Source organism: Trachypithecus francoisi, unplaced genomic scaffold (assembly GCF_009764315.1).
Source record: "Trachypithecus francoisi isolate TF-2019V2 unplaced genomic scaffold, Tfra_2.0 Contig01440, whole genome shotgun sequence".
NCBI classification, from domain to species: Eukaryota; Metazoa; Chordata; class Mammalia; order Primates; family Cercopithecidae; genus Trachypithecus; species Trachypithecus francoisi.
The window spans coordinates 25,743,051-25,769,785 of NW_022681431.1; the positions used below are offsets into that span (position 1 = coordinate 25,743,051).

The following is a 26,735-nucleotide window of genomic DNA, read 5'->3' on the forward strand; positions in this document are numbered from 1 at the left end:
GTCAGGGGATTGAGACTATCCTGGCCAACATGGTGAAACCCCATCTCTACTAAAAATACAAAAAAATTAGCTGGGCGTGGTGGTGTGTGCTTGTAATCCCAGCTACTTGGGAGGCTGAGGTAGGAGAATAGCTTGAACCAGGGAGTCGGAGGTTGCAGTGAGCCAAGATCGTGCCACCGCACTCCAGCCTGGCGACAGAGGAAGACTCCATCTCAAAAAAAAAAAAAAACAAGATCAGGCTTGCTAAACTTTCACATGGGGAGGAGTAGTTACCTGCAAATAGAAAATAAATATTCTTCTCTGATGGTCTTCAGAAATCGTGCAGACTCTGTGCTGTTTGGGATGGTTTAAATGTCATTCTTTCTGTATGAAACCTCCCTAAGTCTTCCCTAGGTGTAGGGTTCTACTATCTATACAGACATTTCAAAGGCCAGATGTGATGGCATGTTTGCCAAGGGCTTGCTCTCATGGGCTACTCTACCTGAATTCATTTAAACTGGGATGGGACATGGGCATTATTTCTCCATTTCTCTTTAGAGCTAAGTAACCAGGCAACAGCAATTTTCTATTTTACTTTTTTATCCCCCCAAAAGAATCACAGTAGGCTCAGAAGGAAATAATTTTTAAATCCATATATGTTTTTCTCATAATTTGGTTTTATTCTAGACTATGAGGGTGTTTTAAAAGTTTGATGGCATTGATGGTGAATAAGTATACTGGATTTTAGATTGTTGATAACATCTGTTTCTCTGGGCATTTGCCTTTTTAATCTTTCTCTTTTCCCCTTTATCCTTGCAAATTATTGGAGCAATTTAAAGACAATTACTGGTGATGAAATGATTTTGGACTTGTATTTTTCAAGGATTAGGTTGTAGGGGAGGATGAAAGGTTAACTTGGATGGTTGATGTCCCAGGAGGAGGAAGAGAAGAAACTAAAAAAGAAAATAAGGAAAAAACGGGAAAAAGTGAAATGAAATTAATTCAAAAGTACAACTAAAAAGAAATTGGAATGTGAAACGACCATGGGACTGGGGGCACCATGATCTTTTTGTCTCCATTTCTATTTTCATAAGATCACAGAATGTCAGAGATGAAAAGCATATTGGAAGTAAATCGGCAATAAAGCCTATCTTACTCAGCCTGGTCTCTCTTAGGGTTCCTTTACAGAGTAATGCCTCAATAAATGTTCACTGAATGGATAAGGGGTGGGAGGATGACCTTGCCTTGTAATTCAAAGAACAGAGGCCCTTTGGCAGGGCACGGTGGCCCACGACTGTAATCCCAGCACTTTGGGAGGCTGAGGCGGGTGGATCATGAGGTCAGGAGTTCAAGACCAGCCTGCCCAACATAGTGAAACCCCATCTCTACTAAAAATACAAAAATTAGCCGGATGTGGTGGTGGGCACCTGTAGTCCCAGCTACTTGGGAGGCTGAGGCAGAAGAAAGGCGTGAAACCAGGAGGCAGAGGTTGCAGTGAGCCGAGATCACGCCACTGCACTCCAGCTTGAGCAACACAGCAAGACTTCATCTCAAAAAATAAATAAATAAATAAATAAATAAAAAGAATAGAGGCCCAATCTAGTAAATGAAGCTACAACTACTTGTCATAGTGACCTAATACCTGGATTATACATTCCCTAATCTGTGAGGTATTTATGGTTTTAAAATGTTTTCCAAATAGCGCATCATTTGAAGTGTTTCATCTCACCCACTCCTTCCTCTACACATCCCGTCACTGTGATCCCCTGTCCTCCCCATCACTCACTGCTGACTCGCTCCTTCCCACCTGTGTCTCTACAGCAAGCATCTATTATGCTCACACCACAAAGGGCCATTCTGGTCATTTTAAATTTTTTATCATTTTGGTTGGAGTGCAAATGTATCAAGTCCAGAGACATTTTATTTGAACACAACTACTCCTAATGTCGGCAGTCCTAGTTTGAAGATAACCCAGTTAATGTCTACCAGGGTAAATGACCAGAGACTTCCCAAAAAGAAGTCCCTTATTTTAAGGACCTGAGATTCTGCCTATTGTGATTTTCCCAGAGCAGATATGAAATTCTATCTCTGTTCCTGGGAGTCTGGTGAAAACATGTGAGAGGAGAGAGTAAGAATATTGCCCCTTCTTTCCGGAAAGCTCTAATAAACCCCATCACCTCAAGACAAGACCACCTGAAGAAAAAACATTAGCCATTTCTCTAATACAACAGCATCCCACTTCATTAAGTTGAATTAATGTTTGAGAATCTTTCAACAGAAATTGCAGGTAAGAGTGCTTTCCTTAACCAAATTGATCTCCTTCTCCTTGCCCATAGCACCTACTATTTTACCACCTGACTATGTAGCATTCTGTGTTAATCTTTTTATGGTCTGACTCCTCATCAAGTTTATAACCATATTGTCCACAGAAGGGGACTCAAGAATGAAACTCAGGGCGTTGTGGCCCGCGTCCGTAGTCCCAGATACTCTGGAGGCAGAGGTGGGAGGATTGCTTGGGCCCAGGAGTCCCAGACTAGTCTGGGTAACATAGTGAGACTTCATCTCAAAAAAAGAATCCAACTGAATGTGCTGAGCTCCTGCTAGAGCATCTAAAGCTGCCGGTGGGCTGGGCGCGGTGGCTCCCACCTTTAGTCCCAGCTACTCGGGAGGCTGAAGCAGGAGAATCGTTTGAACCCAGGAGGTGGAGGTTGCAGTAAGCCCAGATCGGGCCACTGCACTCTAGCCTAGGTGACAGAGCGAGACTGTCTCAATAACAATAATAATAATAATAATAATAATAGTAATAATCATGCTGCCTGTGTCCCCTGATGAGGCAGCACTGGCCGCAGGTGGCCGCTAACCTCTTGAAATAGGGATGGTCCGAATTAAAGCACATGCAAGTCAACACTACACCGGGTTTCAGAAACACGTACGATTTTCAAAAGAATCAAAATATTGCATTTAGTTTATCTATTGATTGCATGTTGAAATCTTACTTTGGATATATTGGGTTAAATAAAGTATATCATTAAAATTTCTAAACTTATGTGTCTATGAGAAACCTCCAAATTACACAGGTGGATCGCGTTATATTTCTCTTGGACAGCACTGGTCTGAAGGATGACAAAAATAACGATACGTTTGAATCACGCCGTGTCTTTAGGGAAAATAAGAAAGAAGAGTTTCCTTTCGTGTCGCTTAGGGGTTCCTCGCAAGCACCATCTGACAGAGAAAAGCCCTGGCTCCCGCCCCAGTAGCTTCTAATCCTGGTCCCCGCGCCCAGAAAGCCCGGAACGGGCAAGCCTGGCAAGGCGTTTTGAAAGGGAACAGGACCCCCCGAGTACAGGATGCGTTTTTGCCTCACAAAAGTCCCTTGGAGGTGGGGGGACGGCAGCGACTGAGGCGCAGGAAAAGGAAAGCACACGGCGAGCGGCCCTTGGAACCAGGAACGCAAAACCTCGGCCCCCAGGCTCCCATTTCCAGATTCGCGGGTGACCTCCTCAAGATGGCCGCCGCCTGGGGGCGGGCCGCCACGCTGCATGGGTGTTGATTGGGTGAGACGACTAGATGGTGAGCAATGATTGGTTTACACGGCGCGAGCTGGGCGGAACCGGAAGATGGTGTGTGCCAAGGGCTGCCGGGGGCCTGGGGCTCGGCGTCGGTTCCCGGGGGATGTGGAGAGCTGGCAGCATGTCGGCTGAACTGGGAGTCGGATGCGCATTGCGGGCGGTGAACGAGCGCGTGCAGCAGGCGGTGGCGCGGCGGCCGCGGGTGAGGAAGGAGGCTGCGTGGGGACGGTGGGCGGCCGCCTTGAGAAGAGGGACACCTGCGTGGGAATGGGTCGTCACGGTGACGCAGAGGGGTCTCCCGGAGAGGCGGGTCCGGTCGGCCGCCTAGGGCCAGGGAAAGGCTAGCGAACGTTTTCCCCAGCCTCCTTACCCAGAGTCTCTTAGGTTTTCTGGAGATTGGCTTCGTTGGAGCAGGGGGTACCGCTACCTCGGGAAAATGACTTAGTGTCCAGGTATCGTGGCCACTTGGGCACCGCGTCGTTTCGGGGTCGACAGCCTTGGCGGATGCGAGGGGGGCCAGGCTTGTGCCCACGGACGGTTAGGGGAGACGGGGGTACAAGACCACCCCGCGGAGGCCAGACACGCCCGAGATCGCGTGTGTGGCAGCATCTCACCTAAGTGCCCAAGAAATGCCAGTGCCGCCCGGAGGCCGAGGTGAGAGTGGACTGGCCGGACTTCGCTGGCACCACAGCGGCACTTGTGTTGGGGGCAGGAGGGAGCAGTCCAATCCCAAGCTGGTTAAGGGGAGATTTCGTCTTTTGTATGTATATATTTTACCTCCTCTTGGACTTTGATTAGACCAAGAATCAAAATCTGCCCACCTCAGTGCAAGTTTAAGCTGAACGGTGGTGGAATGAGACTGACCTTTAACAGACAGTTCACGGGTTTCTCTAATCGAGCATTTACGCTGGCTGAAGACAAGACCTGTATTATAGTCTTTCCTTCACTGTTCCTTAGACGTTACCTTGAACAAGACAGGTAACTACTCCGGCCCTCAGCTCTGAAAGCTCTGAGCTCTCTTCAGATGTTAATATTCTGTGATTCTCGGTGATTCTCCAAGAAAAATCTAGGGCTTCCCCTAATAAACATCACCCTGGAGGTTCTCTCAGGGGAACTCTCAGGCAGATGGGCTGCCTGTTCGGGTAACTCTCTGGAAAACGTCAATCATCAGCATAATCCCAATAGTCACGACTTGGACTCAGAAGAGGCTGATTACGCATCCCTGTGGAAGGAAGAAAAAGGAGACATTTTTCTAATTGATCTGACTCCTTCACGTCCTTGAGAACACTGTGATTCTGTGAAAACTTCAGGGGGTGATGGATACAAGAAGACTGAATCATGCAAGGATAAATGAATCTCTTCTCTTAATGTTTCTATGTGGATTGGGTGGCAGCAGAATGCATAGAACCCCTACTCTTTGTGTAGTGGTAGTGAGAGGATGTCACATAGATCTAATCCTGAATCCAGAATTTTTTATGTCACAGTGTTAGTTCTGCCACTAGTTCTTTTCTTTTTTTTTTTTTTTTGTTGTTGTTGTTGTTGTTTTGTTTTTTGTTTTATTTTGAGACGGAGTCTCACTGTCACCCAGGCTGGAGTGCAGTGGTGCAACCTCAGCTCACTGCAACCTCCGCCTCCCGGGTTCAAGGGATTCTCCTGCCTCAGCTTCCCAGATAGCTCGGATTATAGATGCCTGCAACCACACCTAGCTAAGTTTTTGTATTTTAATAGAGATGGGGTTTCACCATTTTGGCCAGACTGGTCTTGAACTCCTAACTTCAGGTGATCCACCCACCTCAGCCTCCCAAAGTACAGGGATTACAGGTGTGTGGCTCACCTGGCTGTGCCACTGGTTCTTAATTCACAGATTGAACAATCAATTACTTAGTTACCTAAGTGGGCCACTTTTAGAGTAAATGGGGCAGTGTTATTATTGTGTAATGATACACCAGGACCAGAATGAGTCGCCAGAACTGCTAATGTTTGGGTTTCAGAAGCGAGAAGTGACCTCTCTTTTACTCAGAGTGCAGCCTTCTATTAATGAAGTGATTCTTAAGCCTCCAACATTAGCATGTCTTAGAGTCATCTGGAGAGATTGTTAAAAAGGAAATTCTCCGCTGGGCGCAGTGGCTCATCCCTGTAATCCCAGCACTTCAGGAGGCTGAGGCGGGCAGATCACCTGAGGTTGGGAGTTCCAGACCAGCCTGACCAACATGGAGCAACCCTGTCTTTACTAAAAATACAAAATTAGGCGTGGTGTTGCATGCCTGAAATCCCAGCTACTCAGGACGCTGAGGCAGGATAATCGCTTGAACCCTGGAGGCAGAGGTTGCGGTGAGCTGAGATGGCACCATTTTCCTCCAGCCTGGGCAGCAACAGCGAAACTCTGTCTCAAAATAAAGAAAAAAAAAAAAAGAAAATTCTCACCCAGGTGATGCCGATGCAGTTTAACAAAGACCATGCTTATAGGAAATACTGCTTTAACTTGCCCAGCTCTCCTGAGAGATAAATTTCTTCTGGTATATATTGACATCGCTAACATATTAGATTGAAATGCCATGCCCCTAAAAAACATTTGATCACCACTATTTGATATTGATCTGCCTACAGTGTTGCAAAAATAGATCTTACCTAATGCCAAGTTGAGATCAATGCCTGTCTATCCACAGGATCTGTCCTATGGGATTCATTGGGATACTGTTCCCAAACATTCACTCATATGGCTCTTTCCCTCTTGGCAGGATCTTCCAGCCATCCAGCCCCGGCTAGTGGCAGTCAGCAAAACCAAACCTGCAGACATGGTGATCGAGGCCTATGGACACGGGCAGCGCACTTTTGGCGAGAACTACGTAAGAGCCCTTTCCTGAAGCCCTTTGGAAGCATCATGATTGCCAGGCTTCTGACTTGTTCTGTTTTGACCTTTTAGGTTCAGGAACTGCTAGAAAAAGCATCAAATCCTAAAGTAAGTAGATAGCTGAATTCTTTAATTTATATCTGAATCTTGGTTCTTTAGTTGAAAATTAGACCCATCTTGGTGTTTGAGTTGTATGGCAATTTTAGGATGGCTGACTTTAGATTGGGCCAGGGATAGAAATGTCAACTTTCACCTTGAGCCCCAAGTAATTCTCAGCTAGATTTTTCTCTTTGTTCAGACTATCGTTTTCTCCTTGGTGGCTGTTTGGAAATGGTGGTTTCAGGAGCTTGCTGTAATCCTGGATCTTTTCAAGATTTGAAAGCTTAAATCAGTTCATCCCTGATGGGCGATATCTGAAAGATGGTGGGAATTGATGGGAACAAGGAAGGAAGACAAAACAGAAGCCTTAGATTTTTCTCTATCCTTTTACCTCATTAGGAGGCCAGGTGAAGATTGTGATAGTTTATTACATTTAAGGAACAGAGAGTGAATGTGAAAGGTGACAGGGAGTGCACGAGGCATTTGAGCCAGCAAGGCCTCTGTAAAATCTGAGTTACACATGGTTACCTTTTTCTCCTCAGATTCTGTCTTTGTGTCCTGAGATCAAATGGCACTTCATTGGCCACCTACAGAAACAAAATGTCAACAAACTGATGGGTAAGATAAAACGAAATATGAAGACAAAATTGCTCTGTCATTGTATTGCTTATACTACCCTTTGTGGAAGAGAGAGCAACTTTTAGAATAGCCCCAATTCACCATTTGTTTTTGGAATTTCTTTAGGAAAATCTGAGTTCTTAATAAAAAGAGAAAACATCATGCCAAGAACAGAATAAATTCACAATTGTCTGGGTTATATATACTTGGAAACCTACCCAACCTCATGTTTATTATTATTTGGTGGTCTTTCCGAAAAATTACAAAGAATCATAGCCCATAAATTTTTTTAACTAGCAAAAGAGACGTTTCTGTTCTTTTTCCTTTAAATAAAAGGCTACAGCAAATAAAATACAATACAGTAAAGTAAAATTAAGAATTATAGTAAAGTAGGCCAGGCACAGTGGCTCACGCCTATAATCCCAGCACCTTGGGAGGCCGAGGTGGGCGGATCACCTGAGGTCAGGAGTTCAAGACCAGTCTGGCCAACATAGTGAAACACCAACTCTATTGAAAATGCAAAAAATAGCAGGGCGTGGTGGCGCATGCCTGTAGTCCCAGCTACTCAGGAGGCCGAGGCAGGAGAATTGCATGAACCCAGGAAGCAGAGGTTGCAGTGATCTGAGATCACGCCACTGCGCTCCAGACTAGCTGACAGAGCAAGACTCCATCTCAGAAAAAATAAAACAAGAATCATAGTAAAATAAAATTAAGAAAGACATGGAGATCTTTAGTAACTGAACTTATTTCCCTGAAGGTATCAAAATTTAAATAACCTGTATTTATTTTGTAACAGTTTTATTGGGGGTAATTGACTTACAGTAAATTGCACATATTTAAAGTAAAGAATTCAACAAGTTGTGATGTATGTTTGCACCTGTGAAACCATCACGACAAACAGTGAGTGTATCTATCACCCCCAAAAGTTTCCTCCTGTCCCTTGGTAATCCCTCTTACCCGTCCCACTTCTCTTCCTCAAGAACCACTTACCTGCGTTCTGTCACTGTTAAGGTGTATTAGTTTACATTTTTTAGAGTTTTATCCAAAGGGAATCTTGAAGTATATAACTCTTTTTGTCTGACTTCTTTCATTCAGTGTAGAGATTCATCATGTTCATACCTGTATCAAAGGTTCATTTCTTTTTATCATTCAGTAGTAGTCCATTGTATAAATATATCACAATTTGTTTATCCATTCACCTGTTGATGAACGTTTGGATTGCTTCTCATTTTTGACTGTTGCAAATAAGTTGCCATGAATATTTGTGTACAGGTCTTTGTATGGACATATTTCCCTTTTTCTTGGAATAAATACATAGGAATAGAATGGCTGAGTCACAAGTTAAGTGTTTAACTTTTTATAACTCCAATAAAACAAAACATAAAATTTACTGTCTTGAGGTTTTTTTTATTTTTATTTATTTATTTATTTATTTATTTATTTATTAAGACAGAGTCTCACTATGTCACCCAGGCTGGAGTGCAGCAGCGTGATCTCGGCTCACTGCAAGCTCCACCTCCCGGTTTCACGCCTTTCTTCTCCCTCAGCCTCCCGAGTAGCTGGGACTACAGGTGCCCACCACCACGCCCAGCTAATTTTTTGCATTTTTAGTAGAGACGAGGTTTCACCATGTTAGCCGGGGTGGTCTCAATCTCCTGACCTTGTGATCCACCTGCCTCGGCCTCCCAAAGTGCTGGGATTACAGGCGTGAGCCACCGTGCCCGGCCCATCTTGATGATTTTAAGCATACAGTTCAGTGGCATTTTGTAGTCACGTTGTTGTGTGACCATCACCATCATCTATCCACAGAATTCTTTTCATCTTGCAAAACTGAAACTGTGTACCCATTATGTATGCTTAATTTTTTAAGAAACTACCAAACTTTTCCAAAGTTATTGTACCATTTTACATTTCTACCCGTAGTGTTCAAGTTCCTCCACATCCTTGTCAACACTTAGTATGGTCAGTCTTTTAAAATTGTAGCCAGTCTTTTTTTTTTTTTTTTTTTTTTGAGATGGAGTCTCACTCTGTCGCCCAAGCTATAGTGGAATGGTGCAATCTCAGTTCACTGCAACCTCTGCCTCCCAGGTTCAAGTGATTCTCCTGCCTCAGCCTCCCAAGTAGCTGGAATTACAGGCACACATCACCACGCCTGCCTAATTTTTTTTTTTATTTTAGTAGAGATGGGGTTTCACCCTGTTGCCCAGGCTGATGTTGAACTCCTGAGCTCAGATAATCTGCCTGCCTCAGCCTCCCAAAGTGCTGGGATTACAGGTGTGAGCCACTGCATCCGGCCCAATTTTAGCCATTCTAATGGATATATGGTAGTGTCCTTGCATTTCCCTAATGCCTAGTAATGTTGAACTTTTCGTGTTTGCCATCTGTATATCTTCTTTGGTGAAGTATCTATTAAAAGTATTTTGCCTATTTTCTAATTGGATTATTTTCTTACTGTTGAGACAAGGGAGTTCGTTACATATTCAATTTACAATTCACACCCAACGAATTTTTTGTATTTTTAGTACAGATGGGGTTTTACCATGTTAGCCAGGGTGGTCTCAGTCCCCTGACCTCGTGATCCACCCACCTCGGCCTCCCAAGGTGCTGGGATTACAGGCGTGAGCCACTGCACCAGGCCTGTCTTTATCAGATATGATATGAGTTCTTTATCAGATAGGTGCTTTGCACATATTTTTCCTCAGTCTATGGCTTGTCTTTTGAAAAGCGAAAGTTTTTAATTGGAATAGCCCAATTTATCAGTTGTTTTTGTTTTTGTTTTTTTTTAAAGAATGTGCTTTTGCCATCGTGTCTAAGAAATCTTTGCCTATCTTAAAGTCACAAAGATTTTCTCCTATGTTTTCTCCTGGCAGCTTTATAGTCTTAGGTCTTATTAGGGTTCATGATCCATTTTGAGTTAATTTTTGTATATGGTACAACATATGGATCCAGGTTCATTTTTTTGCACATGAATATCCAGTTGTTCCAGAACTGTTTGTTAGAAAGACTATCCTTTTTCCATAGCATTGCCTTTGCATTTTTGTCAAAAATCAGATATCCTTTGATGTATTTCTGGACTGTCTGTTGATATTGATCTCCTCTGTTAATGAGTGATCTATTTGTCTACCTTTATACCAGTAGCTTACTACTTTGATTTACTGGAGCTTTAAAATTATTATTGAAATCAGGTACTGTTAACCTCCAACTTTGTTCTTTTTCAAAGTGATGTTAGCTATTGTGGGTCTTCTACCTTTCCATATAAACCAGCTTTTCAATTTCTACAAGAAAAAAAGAAAAGCCTGCTCGATTGTATTGGATCTTAGATCAACTGGGGAACATTTTGACATACTAAAAAAATTGACTCTCTTAACACATTAACAAGGTATACAAATACCTTAGTACTTAGTTATATCTTTAATTTCTCTCAGTAATATTTTATAGTTTTCATTGTATAGATTTTCCACATCTTTTCTCAGATTTATTCCAAAGTGTTTATATTTTTTATGCTATTGTAAATGTATTTTTCTATTTCAACTTCTGATTGTTGCTAGTACAGGTTATAAGCATCCTAATTTCAAATTTCTGAAAATCAAAATGCTCCAAAGTCTGAAACTTTTAAGCACTGACATGACACTTAAAAGAAATGCTCATTGGAGCCAAGCATGACGGTTCATGCTTGTAATCCCAGCACTTTGGGAGGCTGAGGCAAGCAGATCTTTTGAGCCCAAGAGTTAGAGACCAGCCTGGGTAACATGGCGAGACCCTGTCTCTACAAATAATACCAAAAAATTAGCTGGGTGTGCTGGCACGCACCTGTGGTCCCAGCTACTTGGAAGGCCAAGGTGGCAGGATCACTTGAGCCCAGGAGGTTGAGGCTGCAGTGAGCCAAGATCTCACCACTGCACTCCAGCCTGGGCAACAGAATGATACCTTGCCTCAAAATAAACAAAAAAAAAGAAAAGAAAAGAAATGTTCATTGGGCCAGATGCAGTTCCTCATGCCTGTAGGCCCAGCACTTTGGAAGACCAAGGCAGGAGGATCATTGGAGCCCAGGAGTTCAAGACCAGCCTGAGCAACATGTCAAAACCCCATCTCTACAAAAAATAATAAAATTAGTCAGATATGATGGCTCGAACCTGTAGTCCCAACTACTCAGGAGGCTGAGGTGGAAGGATTGTTTGAGCCTGGAAGGTCGAGGCTGCAGTGAGCCATACCACTGCACACTAACCTGGAGTGAGACCCTGTCTCAAAAAAAAAAAAAAGATTTTGGATTTCAGATTTTTCAGATTAGAGATGCTAAACTTGTTAAGTATATGCAAATATTTCAAAATCTGAAAAAATCCTAAATCTGAAACCGAAACATTTCTGGTCCCAAGCATTTCAGATAAGGGATACTCTACCTGTATATAGAAATATACTTGATTTTTGTATGTTGATCTTGTATCCTGCAACCTTGCTAAAATTACTTGTGTTCCAGTTGCTTTTCTGTAGATTCCATTGAATTTTCCACATAAATAATCATGTCATCTATGAGTAAAGACAGTTTACTTCTTTGTATATTTCCCTATTTACTTCTTTATGAATAGAAGTGCTGAGAGTGGGCACATAAGGAGGAATTTCCCTTCTAATTTTAGTTTGCTGAGAGATTTTGTCAAGAATAGATGTTGAATTTTGTCAGTTGCATTTAATGTATCAAAGTGATCGTACGGTTTTTTAGTTTGTTAACATGTTGAATCACATGTATTGATATTCTTTTTTTTTTGAAATGGAGTCTCACTCTGTCACTCAGGCTGGAGTGCAGTGGCGTGATCTCGGCTCACTGCAAACTTCACCTCCCGAGTTCAAGCGATTCTCCTGCCTCAGCCTCCCAAGTAACTAGGATTACAGGCACGTGCCATCACACCTGGCTAATTTTTTACGTTTTTAGTAGAGACAGGGTTTCACCATATTGGCCAGGCTGGTCGCGAACTCCTGACCTTGTGATCTGCCAGCCTCAGCCTCCCAAAGTGCTAGGATTACAGGCGTAAGCCACCGTGCTCCAGCCTATTGATTTTCAAATGTTAAACCAACCCTACATTCCTAGGATAAATCCTACCTGAAGGCTGGGTCTCTATTATCTTATTACATGTTATATAAACAAAATAACTGTGTTATGGGATTTATAACTATGTAAAAGCAAAATGCATGACACTGATAACAGAAAGGAGCGGATAAACAGAAGCACACTAGTGTAAAGTTCTTAAACTGTGTAAAGTAGTGTAACACCTTGAAGGTGGACTGTTGTAAGTTAAACCCCAAAGCAACCAATAAAATAACACAATAAGGAGTTATAGCTAATAAGTCAACAAAGGAGATATATTGGACTCAAAAAATATGTGAAATGGTATCGCCTTGATTTTCTGTTTTTTTTTTCTTTTTTTGAGACGGAGTCTCACTCTGTTGCCCAGGCTGCAGGGCAGTGATGCGATCTTGGCTCTCTGCAACCTCCGCTTCCCAGGTTCATGCGAGTCTTCTGCCTCAGCCTCCCAAGTAGCTGGAACTACAGGCACGTACCACCACGCGCAGCTAATGTTTTTGTATTTTTAGTAGAGACGGGGTTTCACCATCTTGGCTAGGCTGGTCTCAAACTCCTGACCTCATGATCCACCAGCCTTGGCCTTCCGAAGTGCTGGGATTACAGGCGTGAGCCACTGCGCCTGGCGGTTTTGATTTTCATTAATAACAAATGATGTTGAGCATCTCTTCATAGGCTTATTGGCCATTTTTATGTCTTCTTTGGAAAAATGTCTAGTCAGTCCTCTGCATGTTTTTTAAATTGAGTTGTCTTTTCATTATTGAGTTGTAAATTCCACCTAGATTAAATAATCTAACTTGAAAATAAAGCTATAAAAGTATTAGGATAAAATACAGGAAAATACTTTTATTTTCTTGGGCTTTTCTAAGCAAGACATAAAATCTGGAAACCATAAAAAAACAACTAGGCCAGGTGCAGTGGCTCATGCCTGTAAATCTGGCACTTCGAGAGGCCAAGGCAGGCAGATCACTTTAGCCCAAGAGTTTAAGACCAGCCTGGGCAACGTGGCAAAACCCTGTCTCTACTAAAAATACAAAAAATTAGCTGGGCATGGTGGTGTGTGACTGTAGTCCCAGCTACCTGGGAGGCTGAGGTAGGAGGATCACCTGAGCCAAGAGGTTAAGCCTGCAGTGAGCTGTGATTGTGCCACTGCACTCCAGCCTGGGTGACAGAGGAGACCCTATCTAATAATAATAATAATAATAAATTCAAAAGGAAGAACTAGCAGATTTGATCACACAAAAAGTAAAGCTTTCTGCATGTCAAAGCAAAAGGGAGGCACAGAGTGGGAGAAAAATAATATTTTTGAAGTGGGAAGAGGTTAATATCCAGAATACGTAAAGAGCTAGAAATCTTTTTGTTTAATCTATAGGAAAAAAAAAATAGGCAAAAACTGAGGCCGTTTACAAGTGGTAAAAATACAAAAGGCCAGTAATCAAATGAAAAATATTCATCCTCAAACAGAGAAATACAAAATCACTAAAGACTGCTAAGATCCAGTGATTTGAGGGAGTAAGTAAATGAGTACTTCTTCATCTTACCGGGAGATTCTAAAACTGTAGAGTCTTGGAAAAACCTAAAGATTCCACCAAAAAACCATTATAACTGAAAAACAAATTCAGTAACATTGCAGGATACAAAATAAATATACAAAAATCAGTAGCATTTCTGTATGCCAACAGTGAATGATCTGGAAAAGAAATCAAAAAAGTAGCCGGGTGCGGTGGCTCACGCCTGTAATCCCAGCACTTTGGGAGGCCGAGGCGGGTGGATCAGGAGGTCAGGAGATTGAGACCATCCTGGCTAACACTGTGAAACCCCGTCTCTACTAAAAATACAAAAAATTAGCCAGGCGGGGTGGCGGGCGCCTGTAATCCCAGCTACTCGAGAGACTGAGGCAGGAGAATGGCGTGAACCTGGGAGGCGGAGCTTGCAGTGAGCCAAGATCGCGCCACTGCACTCCAGCCTGGGCGACAGAGCGAGACTCCGTCTCAAAAAAAAAAAAAAATTAACAAGAAAAAAGAAATCGGCCGGGCGCGGTGGCTCAAGCCTGTAATCCCAGCACTTTGGGAGGCCGAGACGGGCGGATCACGAGGTCAGGAGATCGAGACTATCCTGGCTAACACGGTGAAACCCCGTCTCTACTAAAAAATACAAAAAAAAACTAGCCGGGCGAGGTGGCGGGCGCCTGTAGTCCCAGCTACTCCGGAGGCTGAGGCAGGAGAATGGTGTAAACCCGGGAGGCGGAGCTTGCAGTGAGCTGAGATCCGGCCACTGCACTCCAGCCTGGGCCACAGAGCCAGACTCCGTCTCAAAAAAAAAAAAAAGAAAAAGAAAAAAAGAAAGTAATCCCATTTACAGTGGCTACAAATGAAATACCTAAGAATAAACTTAACCAAAGAAGTGAAAGATTTCTACAATGAAAACTATAAAACATTGATGCAAGAATTTGAAGAGGACATGAAAAAATTGAAAGATATTCCATGTTTATGAATTGGAAAAATCACTATTCTCAAAATGACCTTATTACCCAAAGCAGTCTGCAGATTCAGTGCAGTCCCTATCAGAATACCAGTGATATTCTTCACAGAAATAGAAAAACATAATCCTGAAATTTATATGGAACCACAAAAGACCCATAATAGCCAAAGCCATCCTGAGCAGAAAGAACAGAACTGGAGGAATCACATTACCTGACTTCAGATTATACTGCAGAGCTATAGTAACCAAAACAGTATGATACTGGCATAAAAACAGACACATAGACCAGTGAAACAGAATAGAGAACTCAAAAATAAATTTGTACATCTACAGAGAACTTATTTTTAACACAGGTGCCAAGAACATACACTGGGGAAAGGACAATCTCTTCAATAAATGCTGCTGGGGAAACTGGATAGCCATATTAAGAAGAATAAAACTAGACTCCTGTCTTTCACCATGTACAAAAATCAAATCAAAATGGATTAAAGACTTAAATCTAAATCTAAGACCTGAAACTACTAAAAGAAAACATTGGGGAAACTCTCCAAGACATTAGTCTGGACAAATTTGTTTTGTTTTGTTTTGTTTTTTGAGACAGGCTCTCACTCTGCACCCAGGCTGGAATGCAGTGGCATGATCTCGGCTCTCTGCAACCTCTGCCTCATGGGTTCAAGCAATTCTCCTGCCTCAGCTTCCCAAGTAGCTAGGATTACAGGTGTGCCCCACCATGCTGACTAATTTTTGTGTTTTTAGTAGAGACGGGGTTTCACCATGTTGGCCAGGCTGGTCTTGAACTCCTGACGTCAGGTGATCCGCCCGCCTAAGCCTCCCAAGGTGCTGAGATCACAGGTGTGAGCCACTGCACCCGAACATGTTGGAAATATGTAAAGGTGATGGGAGGAGGGAGGGAGGAAGGAGCCAGCAGGCGTAGAAGGGGCAGGAAAGCCTAACAGAACTGTTGTTTTAGTGCTATTTTCCTTTCTGGATGATCCATTATACTCATTCAACCTCACAGCTCAATTCATTTCCATAAAGGCTTCTTGAGGCCAGATGCAATGACTCACACCAGTAATCCCAACACTTTAGGAGGCCAAGGTGGGAGGATCACTTGAAGCCAAATATATATGTATATTTTCTTTCTTTCTTTTTTAGTCTTTCTAGTCTTGCTCTGTCACCCAGGCTGGAGCGCAGTGGCATGATCCCGGCTTACTGCAACCTCTGCCTCCCAGGTTCAAGGAATTCTGCCTCAGCCTCAAGTAGCTGGGATTACAGGCATGTGCCACCATGCCTGGCTAATTTTTTTTGTATTTTTAATAAAGACAGGGTTTCACCATGTTGGCCAAACAGATCTCAAACTCCTGGCCTCAAGTGATTCGACCACCTCGGCCTCCCTAAGTGCTGGGATTACAGGCGTGAGCCATAATGCCCAGCCACATTGGCTAATTTTTGTATTTTTTGGTAGAGACAGGGCTTCACTGTGTCAGGCTGGTCCCGAACTCCTGGCCTTAAGTGATTTGCCCTCCTCAGTCTCCCAAAGTGTGGGGATTACAGGTATGAGCCATCACACCCGACCTTGACAAAGATTTATTGAGTAAATACTCCAAAAGCACAGGCAACCAGCACAAAAATGGACAAATGGGATCACATCACATTAAAAAGCTCTTGCAGGCTGGGTACAGTGACTCACGCCTGTAATCCCAGCACTTTGGGAGGCCAAGGCCAGCAGATCATGAGGTCAAGAGTTCAAGAACAGCCTGGCCAACATGGCAAAACCCCATCTCTACTAAAAATACAAAAATTAGCCAGGTGTGGTGGGCACCTGTAATCTCAGCTACTTGGGAGGCTGAGGCAGAAGAATCACTTGAACCCGGGAGGCAGAGGTTGCAGTGAGCCAAGATTGTGCTACTGCACTCTAGCCTGGGCAACACAGCAAGACTGTCTCAAAAAAAAAAAAGAAAGAAAAAAAAAAAGCTCTTGCAGAGCAAAGGAAACAACAAAGTGAAGAGACAACTCAGAATGGGAGGAAATATTTGCCAACTACCCATCTGAAATATTTGTACATAGCACCAACTTCTATATCCAAGCTTTGTTTTTGTAATAAAAAATAAGAAACAATCTAATGTCCATTAACAAGAGGAATAGTTATGTAAACTGTGGTAATCTGTCCTGTGGATTGCTGCAGTTTTTTAGTAGAGATGGGGTTTCACCATGTTGGCCAGACTGGTCTCAAACTCCTGACCTCAGGTGATCCACCCGCCTGGGATTACAAGTGTGAGCCACTGTACCCGGCCAGTGTTGGGGTCATTGTGATGTCTTTGTTGGATAAGAATACCCTCATCCCAGAAAGTTGAAGAATGTGGTGATATGCTGGGGAAGCATCTTGGCTTCCACTGGTTATCCTTTCTTCGCTGTCATCCTGACCTGTTTCTCTCTGTTTGAACTAAGACATAGATCAAGCCTTTTACTAGGAATCTGTCCGTTACCAGCTTCTTGAAGCATACGGATATATATGCTGCCCGATCATGTACGTCAGTGTTTCCCTTATTTACCTTTGCTGATTAGCCAGGGATGGTCTGACATTTCAATTTGTATCTAGTAAAACTGTCACATTTGTCTTCTTAGAGGAACTGAGATTTAACTGTGTTTTTCTTTTCCTGGCATATTTTTTCCTCTAACAAGTCAGAGATTTGTTGCATGTTACTTGCTGCAATAGAGCAAATAAGGAATACTACCTTGCCTCTGTCTCATTACAGCTGTCCCCAATCTCTTCATGCTGGAAACAGTGGATTCTGTGAAGTTGGCAGACAAAGTGAACAGTTCCTGGCAGAAAAAAGGTTCTCCTGAAAGGTTAAAGGTTATGGTCCAGATTAACACCAGCGGAGAAGAGAGTAAGTGACCAGACCTGAATTGTAGATTTTTCTTCCCTTAGGATGGGTGAAGCTCAGGGAGAATGGGTGACCCCAAGTGTCCGATGGATAAGGTTATGGAAACAAATCACAGGATCACAGGCCTCTAAGTAGACTGTTTTATGTGTGATCTAGGTGGCATAATGACATGCAAACCAGTCTGTATATCATTCTTTACTACATCATGGTTCATTATATCTTAATTTTAGGGGAAGAAGAATGGATGGGGAATCAAGAAGGGGATTGTGACTTTGTTTTGTATTTTGTTTTTTTCTGATTTTTTTTTTTGAGATGGGTTCTCACTCTGTTGCCCAGGCTGGAGTGCAATGGTGTGATCTCGGCTTACTGCAACCTCTGCCTCCCAGGTTGAAGCAATTCTCCCACCTCAGCCTCCCAAGTAGCTGGGACTACAGGCATACGCCACCACACCTGGCTAATTTTTGTATTTGTAGTAGAGACGGGGTTTCACCACATTGGCCAGACTGCTCTCGAACTCATGACCTCTCAAGTGATCCACCTGTCTTGGCCTCCCAAAGTGCTGGGATTACAGGCATGAGCCACTGTACTAGGCCTTTTTTTTTTTTTTTTTTTTTTTTTGAGATGGAACCTCACTCTGTTGCTCAGACTGGAGTGCAGTGGCGCAATCTCAGCTCACTGCAACCTCCACCTCCTGGGTTCAAGCAGTTCCCCTGCCTCAGCCTCCCGAGTAGCTGGGATTACAGGCAGACGCTACCACACCCAGCTAATATTTGTATTTTTAGTAGAGATGGAGTTTCACCATATTGGCCAGGCTGGTCTTGAACTCCTGACCTCAGGTGATCCACCCACCTCAGCCTCCCAAAGTGCTGAGGTTAAAGACATCAGCCACTGCACCCAGCCTGGAATTGTGACTTTCATCTGAAAATCCCCAAAGGTCACCATCACTCCTGCAAGGAGTATTTTAAATTTTTAAGACCTAAGAGTATATAAATACTCTTAGGTCTTAAAAAAATTACTTAATGTTGCATTGGGAAAGAATGGAAGATAATTACTGTGAGTGGGCTGGGTGCGGTGGCTAACACCTGTAATCCCAGCACTTGGGAAGGCTGAAGCAGGTGGATCACCTGAGGTCAGAAATTCGAGACCAGCCTAGCCAACGTGGTGAAACTTCATCTCTACTATACATACAAAAATTAGCCAGGCATGGTGGCGTGCACCCATAGTCCCAGCTGCTTGGGATGCTGAGGCAAGAGGATCCCTTGAACCCAGGAGGTGAAGATTGCAGTGATCTGAGATCACACCACTGCACTCCAGCCTGGGTGACAGAATGAGACTCCATCTCAAAAAAAAAAATTATTGTGAGCACCAGTCAATGAATATCTTTATGGGGCTTGGATTAACAGTGTAACATAGTGTGAATAGAAGCATGGACTTTGAAATCAGACAGACCTTGGGTTTGAGCTACACTACTTTCCAGTATTGTAACCTTGGATAAGTTACCCAATTTCTCTGTACCTCAGTTTCCTTTTGTGGCAGTGATATCATGATAATGCTTACTTCAGAGCGTGTGGTTAGGATTGAATATGATAGTCCAGGCAACGCTGTTAGCACAGAGCCCTACACATGTTGTCAGCTGTTCGTTAAGAATAAATGTTTACAGATCAGGCGTTCGATTGCAACCGCCAAAGCACCAGTATTCACCAAATCCTAGTATGCAGGAACACAGTAGAGGCATCTGTTTTCTAGATAATGTCCTAGAGTCAGACTGCCTGGGTTTAAATCCCAATTATCAATAGAAATCCAAAATCAACTATAGATCAGATATTTATTGTATCATTTCTTGATAATTAGCTATAATATGCCCTAAAGACTGAAGTAAATGTTACTGACATCTCCACCTAATAAATGGGAGGAAGACAATATCAATAGCTCTTTTTTTTTTTTGAGACGGAGTCTTGCTCTGTCAGCCAAGCTGGAGTACGGTGGCACAATCTCAGCTCACTGCAAGCTCGGCCTCCCGGGTTTACACCATTCTCCTGCCTCAGCCTCCTGAGTAGCTGGGACTACAGGCACCCGCCACCACACCTGGCTAATTTTTTTTTTTTTTTTTAGTAGAAACGGGGTTTCACCACATTAGCCAGAATGGTCTTGATCTCCTGACGTCGTGATCCGCCCACCTCGGCCTCCCAAAGTGCTGGGATTACAGGCGTGAGCCACCGCACCCAGCCTCAATAGCTCTTATAACTGTGTAACAAATCATTGCTTGCCGCAGATTTCTCCTCCAGTTGTTAATTAGAAAGTTCAGTTAAACTTTGCAAATATATAGCCAAAAATGTTTAACATGTACTTTATTTTAAATTTTTTGCAACTCCATTAAATTACTAAAACTATAAGAATTCTTGATTTAGAAAAGTAATTCTCAGGTTCATCTGGCATTTTGGCAATGCAAATCTTCCTGGTATCCCAAAAAAGCAAGGTTTTTTCTTTTCCATGTCTCCTAGCTGTTATCAGCTGAAATCTTGAGATGGAGGAAAGAGAATCCAACTGATAGCTCTTCTTGAGAAATTTAGAACCTGACCAGAAGCAGAGCAACATAGAAAACCCCAAGTATAAAGTTACTCTTTGGGACTTGAGGCTCTTCCAAGAGGTTCTCTTGTTGGGGGTCACCTCTTCTGTCATAAGGAAGGGAGGAAAATGGAGCCTTCCTCTGGCCATTTACCCTTGCAGTATACCTGTTTTCCGTCTCTTTTCGTGAAGGTAAACATGGCCTCCCACCTTCAGAGACCATAGCCGTCGTGGAGCACATAAATGCCAAGTGTCCTAGCCTGGAGTTTGTGGGGCTGATGACCATAGGAAGCTTTGGGCATGATCTTAGTCAAGGACCAAATCCAGACTTCCAGGTACTGGTGGGTGGGGGAGATTGCTCATGTGCTGAAGAAGCAGGGGGCTGGAGTGCTGTTGCAGGGCTGGCTGCAGTGGGGACTGCAGAGACATCCCAGACACTGCCTGTCCGAGTGTTCTAGCCCCCTTCTGAACTCTTCTCAGAAGGAAAAGGGAAGAACAGGTTCCCAAAGCCCTGCAAACCTTTCTCAACTCAACTTGAATTTGGCTAAAACATAGTCTTTAGAGAATATAAGCTTTCTTCCTCTCCAGTGACTAATAGTTTTCTCAAAAGTGGGATAGTTTGCAAAAATCCCTTTCAGTAACTTCTGGCAATTTTGACAGGCCTTGAAATCATAAGGAATACATAACCGGCCGGGCGCGGTGGCTCACACCTGTAATCCCAGCACTTTGGGAGGCCGAGGCGGGCGGATCACGAGGTCAGGAGATTGAGGTCATCCTGGCCAACATGGTGAAACCCCATCTCTACTGAAAAAAAAAAAAAAAAAAAAAAAAATACAAAAAATTAGCCAGGCATGTTGGCAGGCGCCTGTAGTCCCAGCTACTCGGGAGGCTGAGGCAGGAGAATGGCAGAATGGCATGAACCCGGAATGCAGAGCTTGCAGTAAGCCAAGATCACGCCACTGTACTCTAGCCTGGGAGATAGAGCAAGACTCTGTCTCAAAAAATAAAAAAAATTAAAAATAAAAAAGGAATACATAACCGTTGTCAGAGAAGTCCAGATTCAGCCACTTTTGGGCATCATTAGAGAAGGCAGGAGTAAAATACATGTCGTCTCTTTCTGTCAGCTGTTACTGGCCCTCCGGGAGGAGCTGTGTAAAAAGCTGAACATCCCTGCTGACCAGGTTGAGCTGAGCATGGGTATGTCCGTGGATTTCCAGCACGCGGTAAGTGTCCAGCCAGTGCCCTGTCTGCCTCGAGGGGTGGGAGTAGGGTGTCTGAGAGGCTGACACAAGAGCAGATCTTTGCTGTAGAAGCCTTGGAAATGCCTTGGGATGGCAATAGGGCACCCAGTCTCAGGGTCTCAGCTATTCCAGCATCTCCCATTCCCCATGCCCTTTCTTTTTTGAAAAGAGCTAGGCGCACACCTGTAATCCCTGCACTGTGGGAGGTGGAGCCGGGTGGATCACAAGGTCAGGAGTTCGAGACAAGCCTGACCAACATGGTGAAACCCCCTCTCTACTAAAACTACAAAAATTAGCTGGACATGGTGACGCACACCTGTAATCCAAGCTACTCAGGAGACTGAGGCAGGAGAATTGCTTGAACCCAGGAGGCAGAGATTGCAGTGAGCCAAGGTAACACCACTGCACTCCAGGCTGGCTGACAGAGCGAGACTCCATCTCAAAAAAAATAAAAAATAAAATAAAAGTAAAAGAAATGTATAGAAATTATAGCCTGACATCTGAACTTTTAAAACAACATATAATTCCATAAGTGTAATCTAAAGGAAATAAAAAATTACATATAATTCCATAAATTATAAACATAATTCCATAAGTGTAGTCTAAAGGAAAATAAGAAATTAAGCTATAATTTTTGGAAAGACATATCATTACATATTAATTATAAACATAATTCCATAAGTGTAGTCTAAAGGAAAATAAGAAATTAAGCTATAATTTTTGGAAAGACATATCATTACATATTAATTATAAACATAATTCCATAAGTGTAGTCTAAAGGAAAATAAGAAATTAAGCTATAATTTTTGGAAAGACATATCATTACATAAGTGCGTGGGCCTGGCTGTATCACAGCAAATCACAGTGAAGCAGCCTAAGCCTTCATCTTTTTTTTTTTTTTTGGAAACTGAGTCTTGCTCTGTTGTCCAGGCTAGAGTGCAGTGGCACGATCTCAGCTCACTGCAACTTCCACCTCCCGGGTTCAAGCGATTCTCCTGCCTCAGCCTCTGAAGTAGCTGGGATTGCAGGTGCCTGCTATCATGCCCGGCTAATTTTTGTATTTTTAGTTGAGACGGGGTTTCACCATGTTGGCCAGGCTGGTCTCGAACTCCTGACCTCAGGTAACCCACCCACCTCGGGCTCCCAAAGTGATGGGATTACAGGCATGAACCACTGCACCCATCCGAGGCTTACTCTTAAGTGTAGATTCACCAACAATCTTATGTGTACATCAACAGCTGTAAATATCAACTGATACAAGTGCGCTAGATTGGCAATGCAAATACATGATTTTCTGAAATAGCAAATAACTTGATAAAGTTTCAAAAATCAAAATATAAACTTGCATTCCTGGAAAATTGTATTTCTTAAAACAGTGCAAAAATACATTGCATTGGTAAGTAACATGGAATTTGATCAGATAATTATAAGGATTTTTTTTCATCTACTGACCATGGCACATTGGAAAGGTGGGTGTGCTGTGCTATGCGGCTGCATCCCACACTAGACGTCTAATGTCCTTGACCTGCACCTAGCTGAGTGCCAGCCACACTCCCCAACCACTGGAAATCTAGAGAAACCCAACTTGTTTCCTGTATACGCCCTCAGAGGTCAAATCTCTGGGGAGAACCATCACCCCCGAAGCCATCTTCGGCTGTGTTATTATTCTTCACAGATGGCTCTTGAGAGCCAGAATGGGAGCACAGCTTCAGCACTGGCTCCATTTTATTATTTTAAACCTGATCCTCGATACCTTCTCTTCTTTCCTACAGATTGAAGTAGGATCTACAAATGTCCGAATAGGAAGCACCATTTTTGGAGAGCGGGATTACTCAAAGAAACCCGCCCCGGACAAGTGCGCAGCAGACGTGAAGGCCGCGCTGGAGGTGGCACAGGAGCACTGAGCCAGGGAATACTGAGAGCACTAACTATGCACTAACCTAGATTTTCATTTCGATATTCCCTGTGTCCCAGCACAGTCCTGCTCTCCTATGACCTGTGGAGAGCACTAATGATCACGTGTGTTGATGGAAACCATCTGTGCTTAGTCTCTGACATAGGAAGCTTGCCTCAAGCAGTGACTTTGGATTGAGTTTGAGAAATTCAAACATTTCTGCAGAACAGATACCAAATCAATAGCTAGGAATCGTGTTCAATATTGAATTCTGCCCAGGAGCATGAACTGATGCATGAATGCCTTTTCCGGGTTAAAATTTGGTCACTGATGCCTCTAATCGTGGAATTCAGAGGGATTCCCCTTTTTCATCTCATTTTAATAGGAAATTCCTTATGGTTAACTACTCCCTACAAACTCCTACTACATTGTCTAGATTGCTGCTCTGGAATAAGGTGATTTCTGCCCCCAGATTCTTCCCTAGCCGATAGATATGTGAAGATATTCCCAACTGTGGAATGGCAGTACAGGTAACTTCAGGAAATGGCTCGGGTTAATTCTCAAAACACAAATTGTTGCTGGCCAGGCACGGTGACTCATGCCTGTAAATCCCAGCAATTTGGGAGGCAGAGGCGGAAGGATCACCGGAGCCTAGGAGTTCAAGACCAGCCTCAGCAACATCAGGAGACCCCATCTCTACAAAAAAATTTAAAAATTAACTGGGCATGGTGGCTGAGGTGGAAGAATCACTTGAGCCCAGAAGTTTGAGGCTGCAGTGAGGTATGATTGCACCACTGTACTCCTGCCTAAAAAAATTAAATCTCCCAATAGTCCATCAAGGCTTTGATCACTTGGGGAGTTCTTCATAGATGCTGTCACATTTCTTAAAGCAACCTTTTAATAGGCAGATAATACCCCCCCACCACCTTTTTTAGAGACAGCCTGTCTCTTAAAAAAAAAAATTAATTTGGTAGTGAGAGCTTGTGTCACTGCCAGTCTGTGGTATCCCTGAAATCAAGGGATAACATAAGCAGCACTTGGGCCTTTCTGACATCATCCTGAAGAGACAGGACTTTTTGATTTTTTCCTCTGGGACCTACAGTAATGGGAGTTTAATGATTATCTCCTCCACTATAATCTCTTTAGGATGATTTTTTAAATCAAAAACCGGTGAATCTCATTACTGCTAAGAAACGAAAGATTCCTTCAAAGCCCGTTCAGGCACATGGTTTCAACAAAGCCTGACTTTGACGTTCCTTGTCCTGAGGAGCACTTTCCAGGCACAGTTACAGCTTCCCCGCTGTATTTACAAGCCAGAATTGTGCAACTCTTCTGGATCATTTAATAAAATAACAAGATCTTAAAAAAACCCAAAAACACCATTCTCCAATAGTCATGACAGATGGCTTCAGTATGGCTTGTTTTTTATTTTCCAGATGGCTTTTTCTCTTATTTTTTCAAGCCCCAGTCTGATGTTACAAGTAACTTTCAAACATGATGCTGCTGCCGAATGTACTTTCGTAAACCTAAAAATTATGATTCCTGTATTATTTCAGTGAGAGCTACAGTGTGATATTTCAGAGTCTATTAAATAAAAATGTGAGTTTGAATTATACCATCTGTGCCAATTACAAAGCAATTAAAAGATTTATTTTTTATGATCTGGTGTAGTGAGTGAATGTAACAGGAGGGGGCATTGGAACCCACAGGAAGCAGCTGTGCTGGTGCCTTGGCATCGTGCCAGCTGGGCTTTGGAGGAGGGCTTCCCCACAGTCACAGATGCAGCCAATGCTACACCGTGGGTGAGAGGGATTCTAAACTTCTAAGGGCAGGAAAAAAGACATTTCAGGAATTACAGAAATAGACATTACCCCTTGCTGCAAGAGACTTTTGAATTGCCTCTAGATGGCGACATTGGCTAACGGGAGGGACAAGCACTGGCTCTCCACTGTCAGCAATTTACCCTGAGAGGGACTCCTGGTTTACTCAGTCTCGTGGAGGCCAGAGAGGACATGACTCAAGTGATAGGGTGACTTGCAGAGCCTCAGGGATTCAATACCAGCCAGCCTGGGCAACATGGTGAAATCCTGTCTATACCAAAAATACCCTCCCCCAAAATTAGCTGGGCATGGTGGCGCATGCCTGTGGTCCCAGCTACTCCGGGGGCTAAGGTGGGAGGATCAGTTGAGCCTGGGAGGCAGAAGTCACAGTAAGCTGAGATCGCACCACTGCACTCCAGCCTGGGCGACAAGGTGAGACCCCATCTCAAAAAAAAAAACAAAAAACAAAAACAGCGAATAAGGAGGAAAGCCAGGGAAGGCTCAATCAGATCTAGATAAGGGAAAGACACCAAAGTGTGTCCAGAGTGTCCCCAGCAAGATGGGATCTTTTGCAGAGAGAAAATTGAGCCAGGTTGTGAGTTTGTCTTTCGTTAACACATGATAGGTGGCAGGTTGGGTTTCTTCCAGATTTTCATGAAAGCCAGTTCCTGGAGTTTGGACGGCTTGCTCTCCTGGATTGGACCCACCTGTGCAGCCTTGCAGTCTCTGAGGACGCCGGGCCCTTGTCTGCCCTGAAGCCAGCCTCAGAAGGCTTGAGATGCCACAAAACCTCCCAACAGTCCATCAAGGCTTTGATCTCTTGGGGAGCTCCTCACAGAATCTATCACAGTTCTCAAAGCAACCTCTTAATACTCAAACGGTACCCCCCTCCCTCTTGTTTAACATTGATGGCATATGCAGCACTATTCTCTATATTCTCTCATTTCACCATCACAACAGCTGGTAGACTTGTATAGGCTGATAGGCAATGTCCCTTTGTGGACGGGGAACTGGGGCCCAGAGAAGGTTCCATGTTCTCCTTGTCTGAGGTCAGAGTGAGTTGGTGGCCAGACAAGAAATAAACTCAGGACTTGACTTTCTGGCCCAGAACATGGTCACTACTCCACACTGGTATCTTCTATCTTTACCTTTAATAATTGATAAGTGGCATATTCTTAGATGTGCAGCTTTCATTTAAATGAGCCTTATTACTATAAAATAAGTGTGTGTTTCTATTCCAGTGGAACAGTTGAGAATTGATGCATCTTAATGCAGAACAAACTTTGAAACCACAGCCAGTGGGGGTGAGAAGGAAGGAGAGCATTAAACCCAGCCATGAGTGGGATTGGCCTCCCCTCTCATCATCCCATCTCCCTCCCAAGCTCATTCCTCATGATTCAAGCTAATCTCACAGGCTGCAGGGCTCAGAGTGTGCAACCCTGTGCCTTCCCCCTGAAGCTGGACCAGCAGTGAATTCTGTTCCTTAAGGCTAAACACACAGGAATGAGGTCAGACAGGACATTCTTAAAATCCAGGACATCTTCATCCTTCAGAAAACAGGTGGCCCTGTGCATTCCACCAAAGCTTTGAAGGAGGAAGGACTCGCTTACCAATTCCTGAAGGGCTGCAGTAGGAGTGGAATGTCTTCAGTGGTGCAAG

At 43.5% G+C, this 26,735-nt stretch overlaps 1 protein-coding gene across 2 annotated transcripts; it reads left to right on the forward strand.

Annotated features, from left to right (window-relative positions):
* Positions 1-3,537: 3,537 nt before the first annotated feature.
* PLPBP (pyridoxal phosphate binding protein) lies at positions 3,538-24,917 on the forward strand. Of its 2 annotated transcripts, XM_033230868.1 has the most exons (8): positions 3,538-3,750; positions 6,287-6,394; positions 6,472-6,507; positions 7,041-7,116; positions 17,425-17,559; positions 20,314-20,456; positions 21,246-21,344; positions 23,135-24,917. In XM_033230868.1, the coding sequence occupies exons 1-8, from the start codon at positions 3,547-3,549 to the stop codon at positions 23,264-23,266; spliced, it is 933 nt and encodes a 310-aa protein (XP_033086759.1). In that variant the 5' UTR covers positions 3,538-3,546; the 3' UTR covers positions 23,267-24,917. The 2 variants fall into 2 exon arrangements, with proteins under 2 accessions (XP_033086759.1, XP_033086768.1); XM_033230877.1 differs by lacking the exon at positions 21,246-21,344.
* The last annotated feature ends 1,818 nt before the right edge of the window (positions 24,918-26,735 follow it).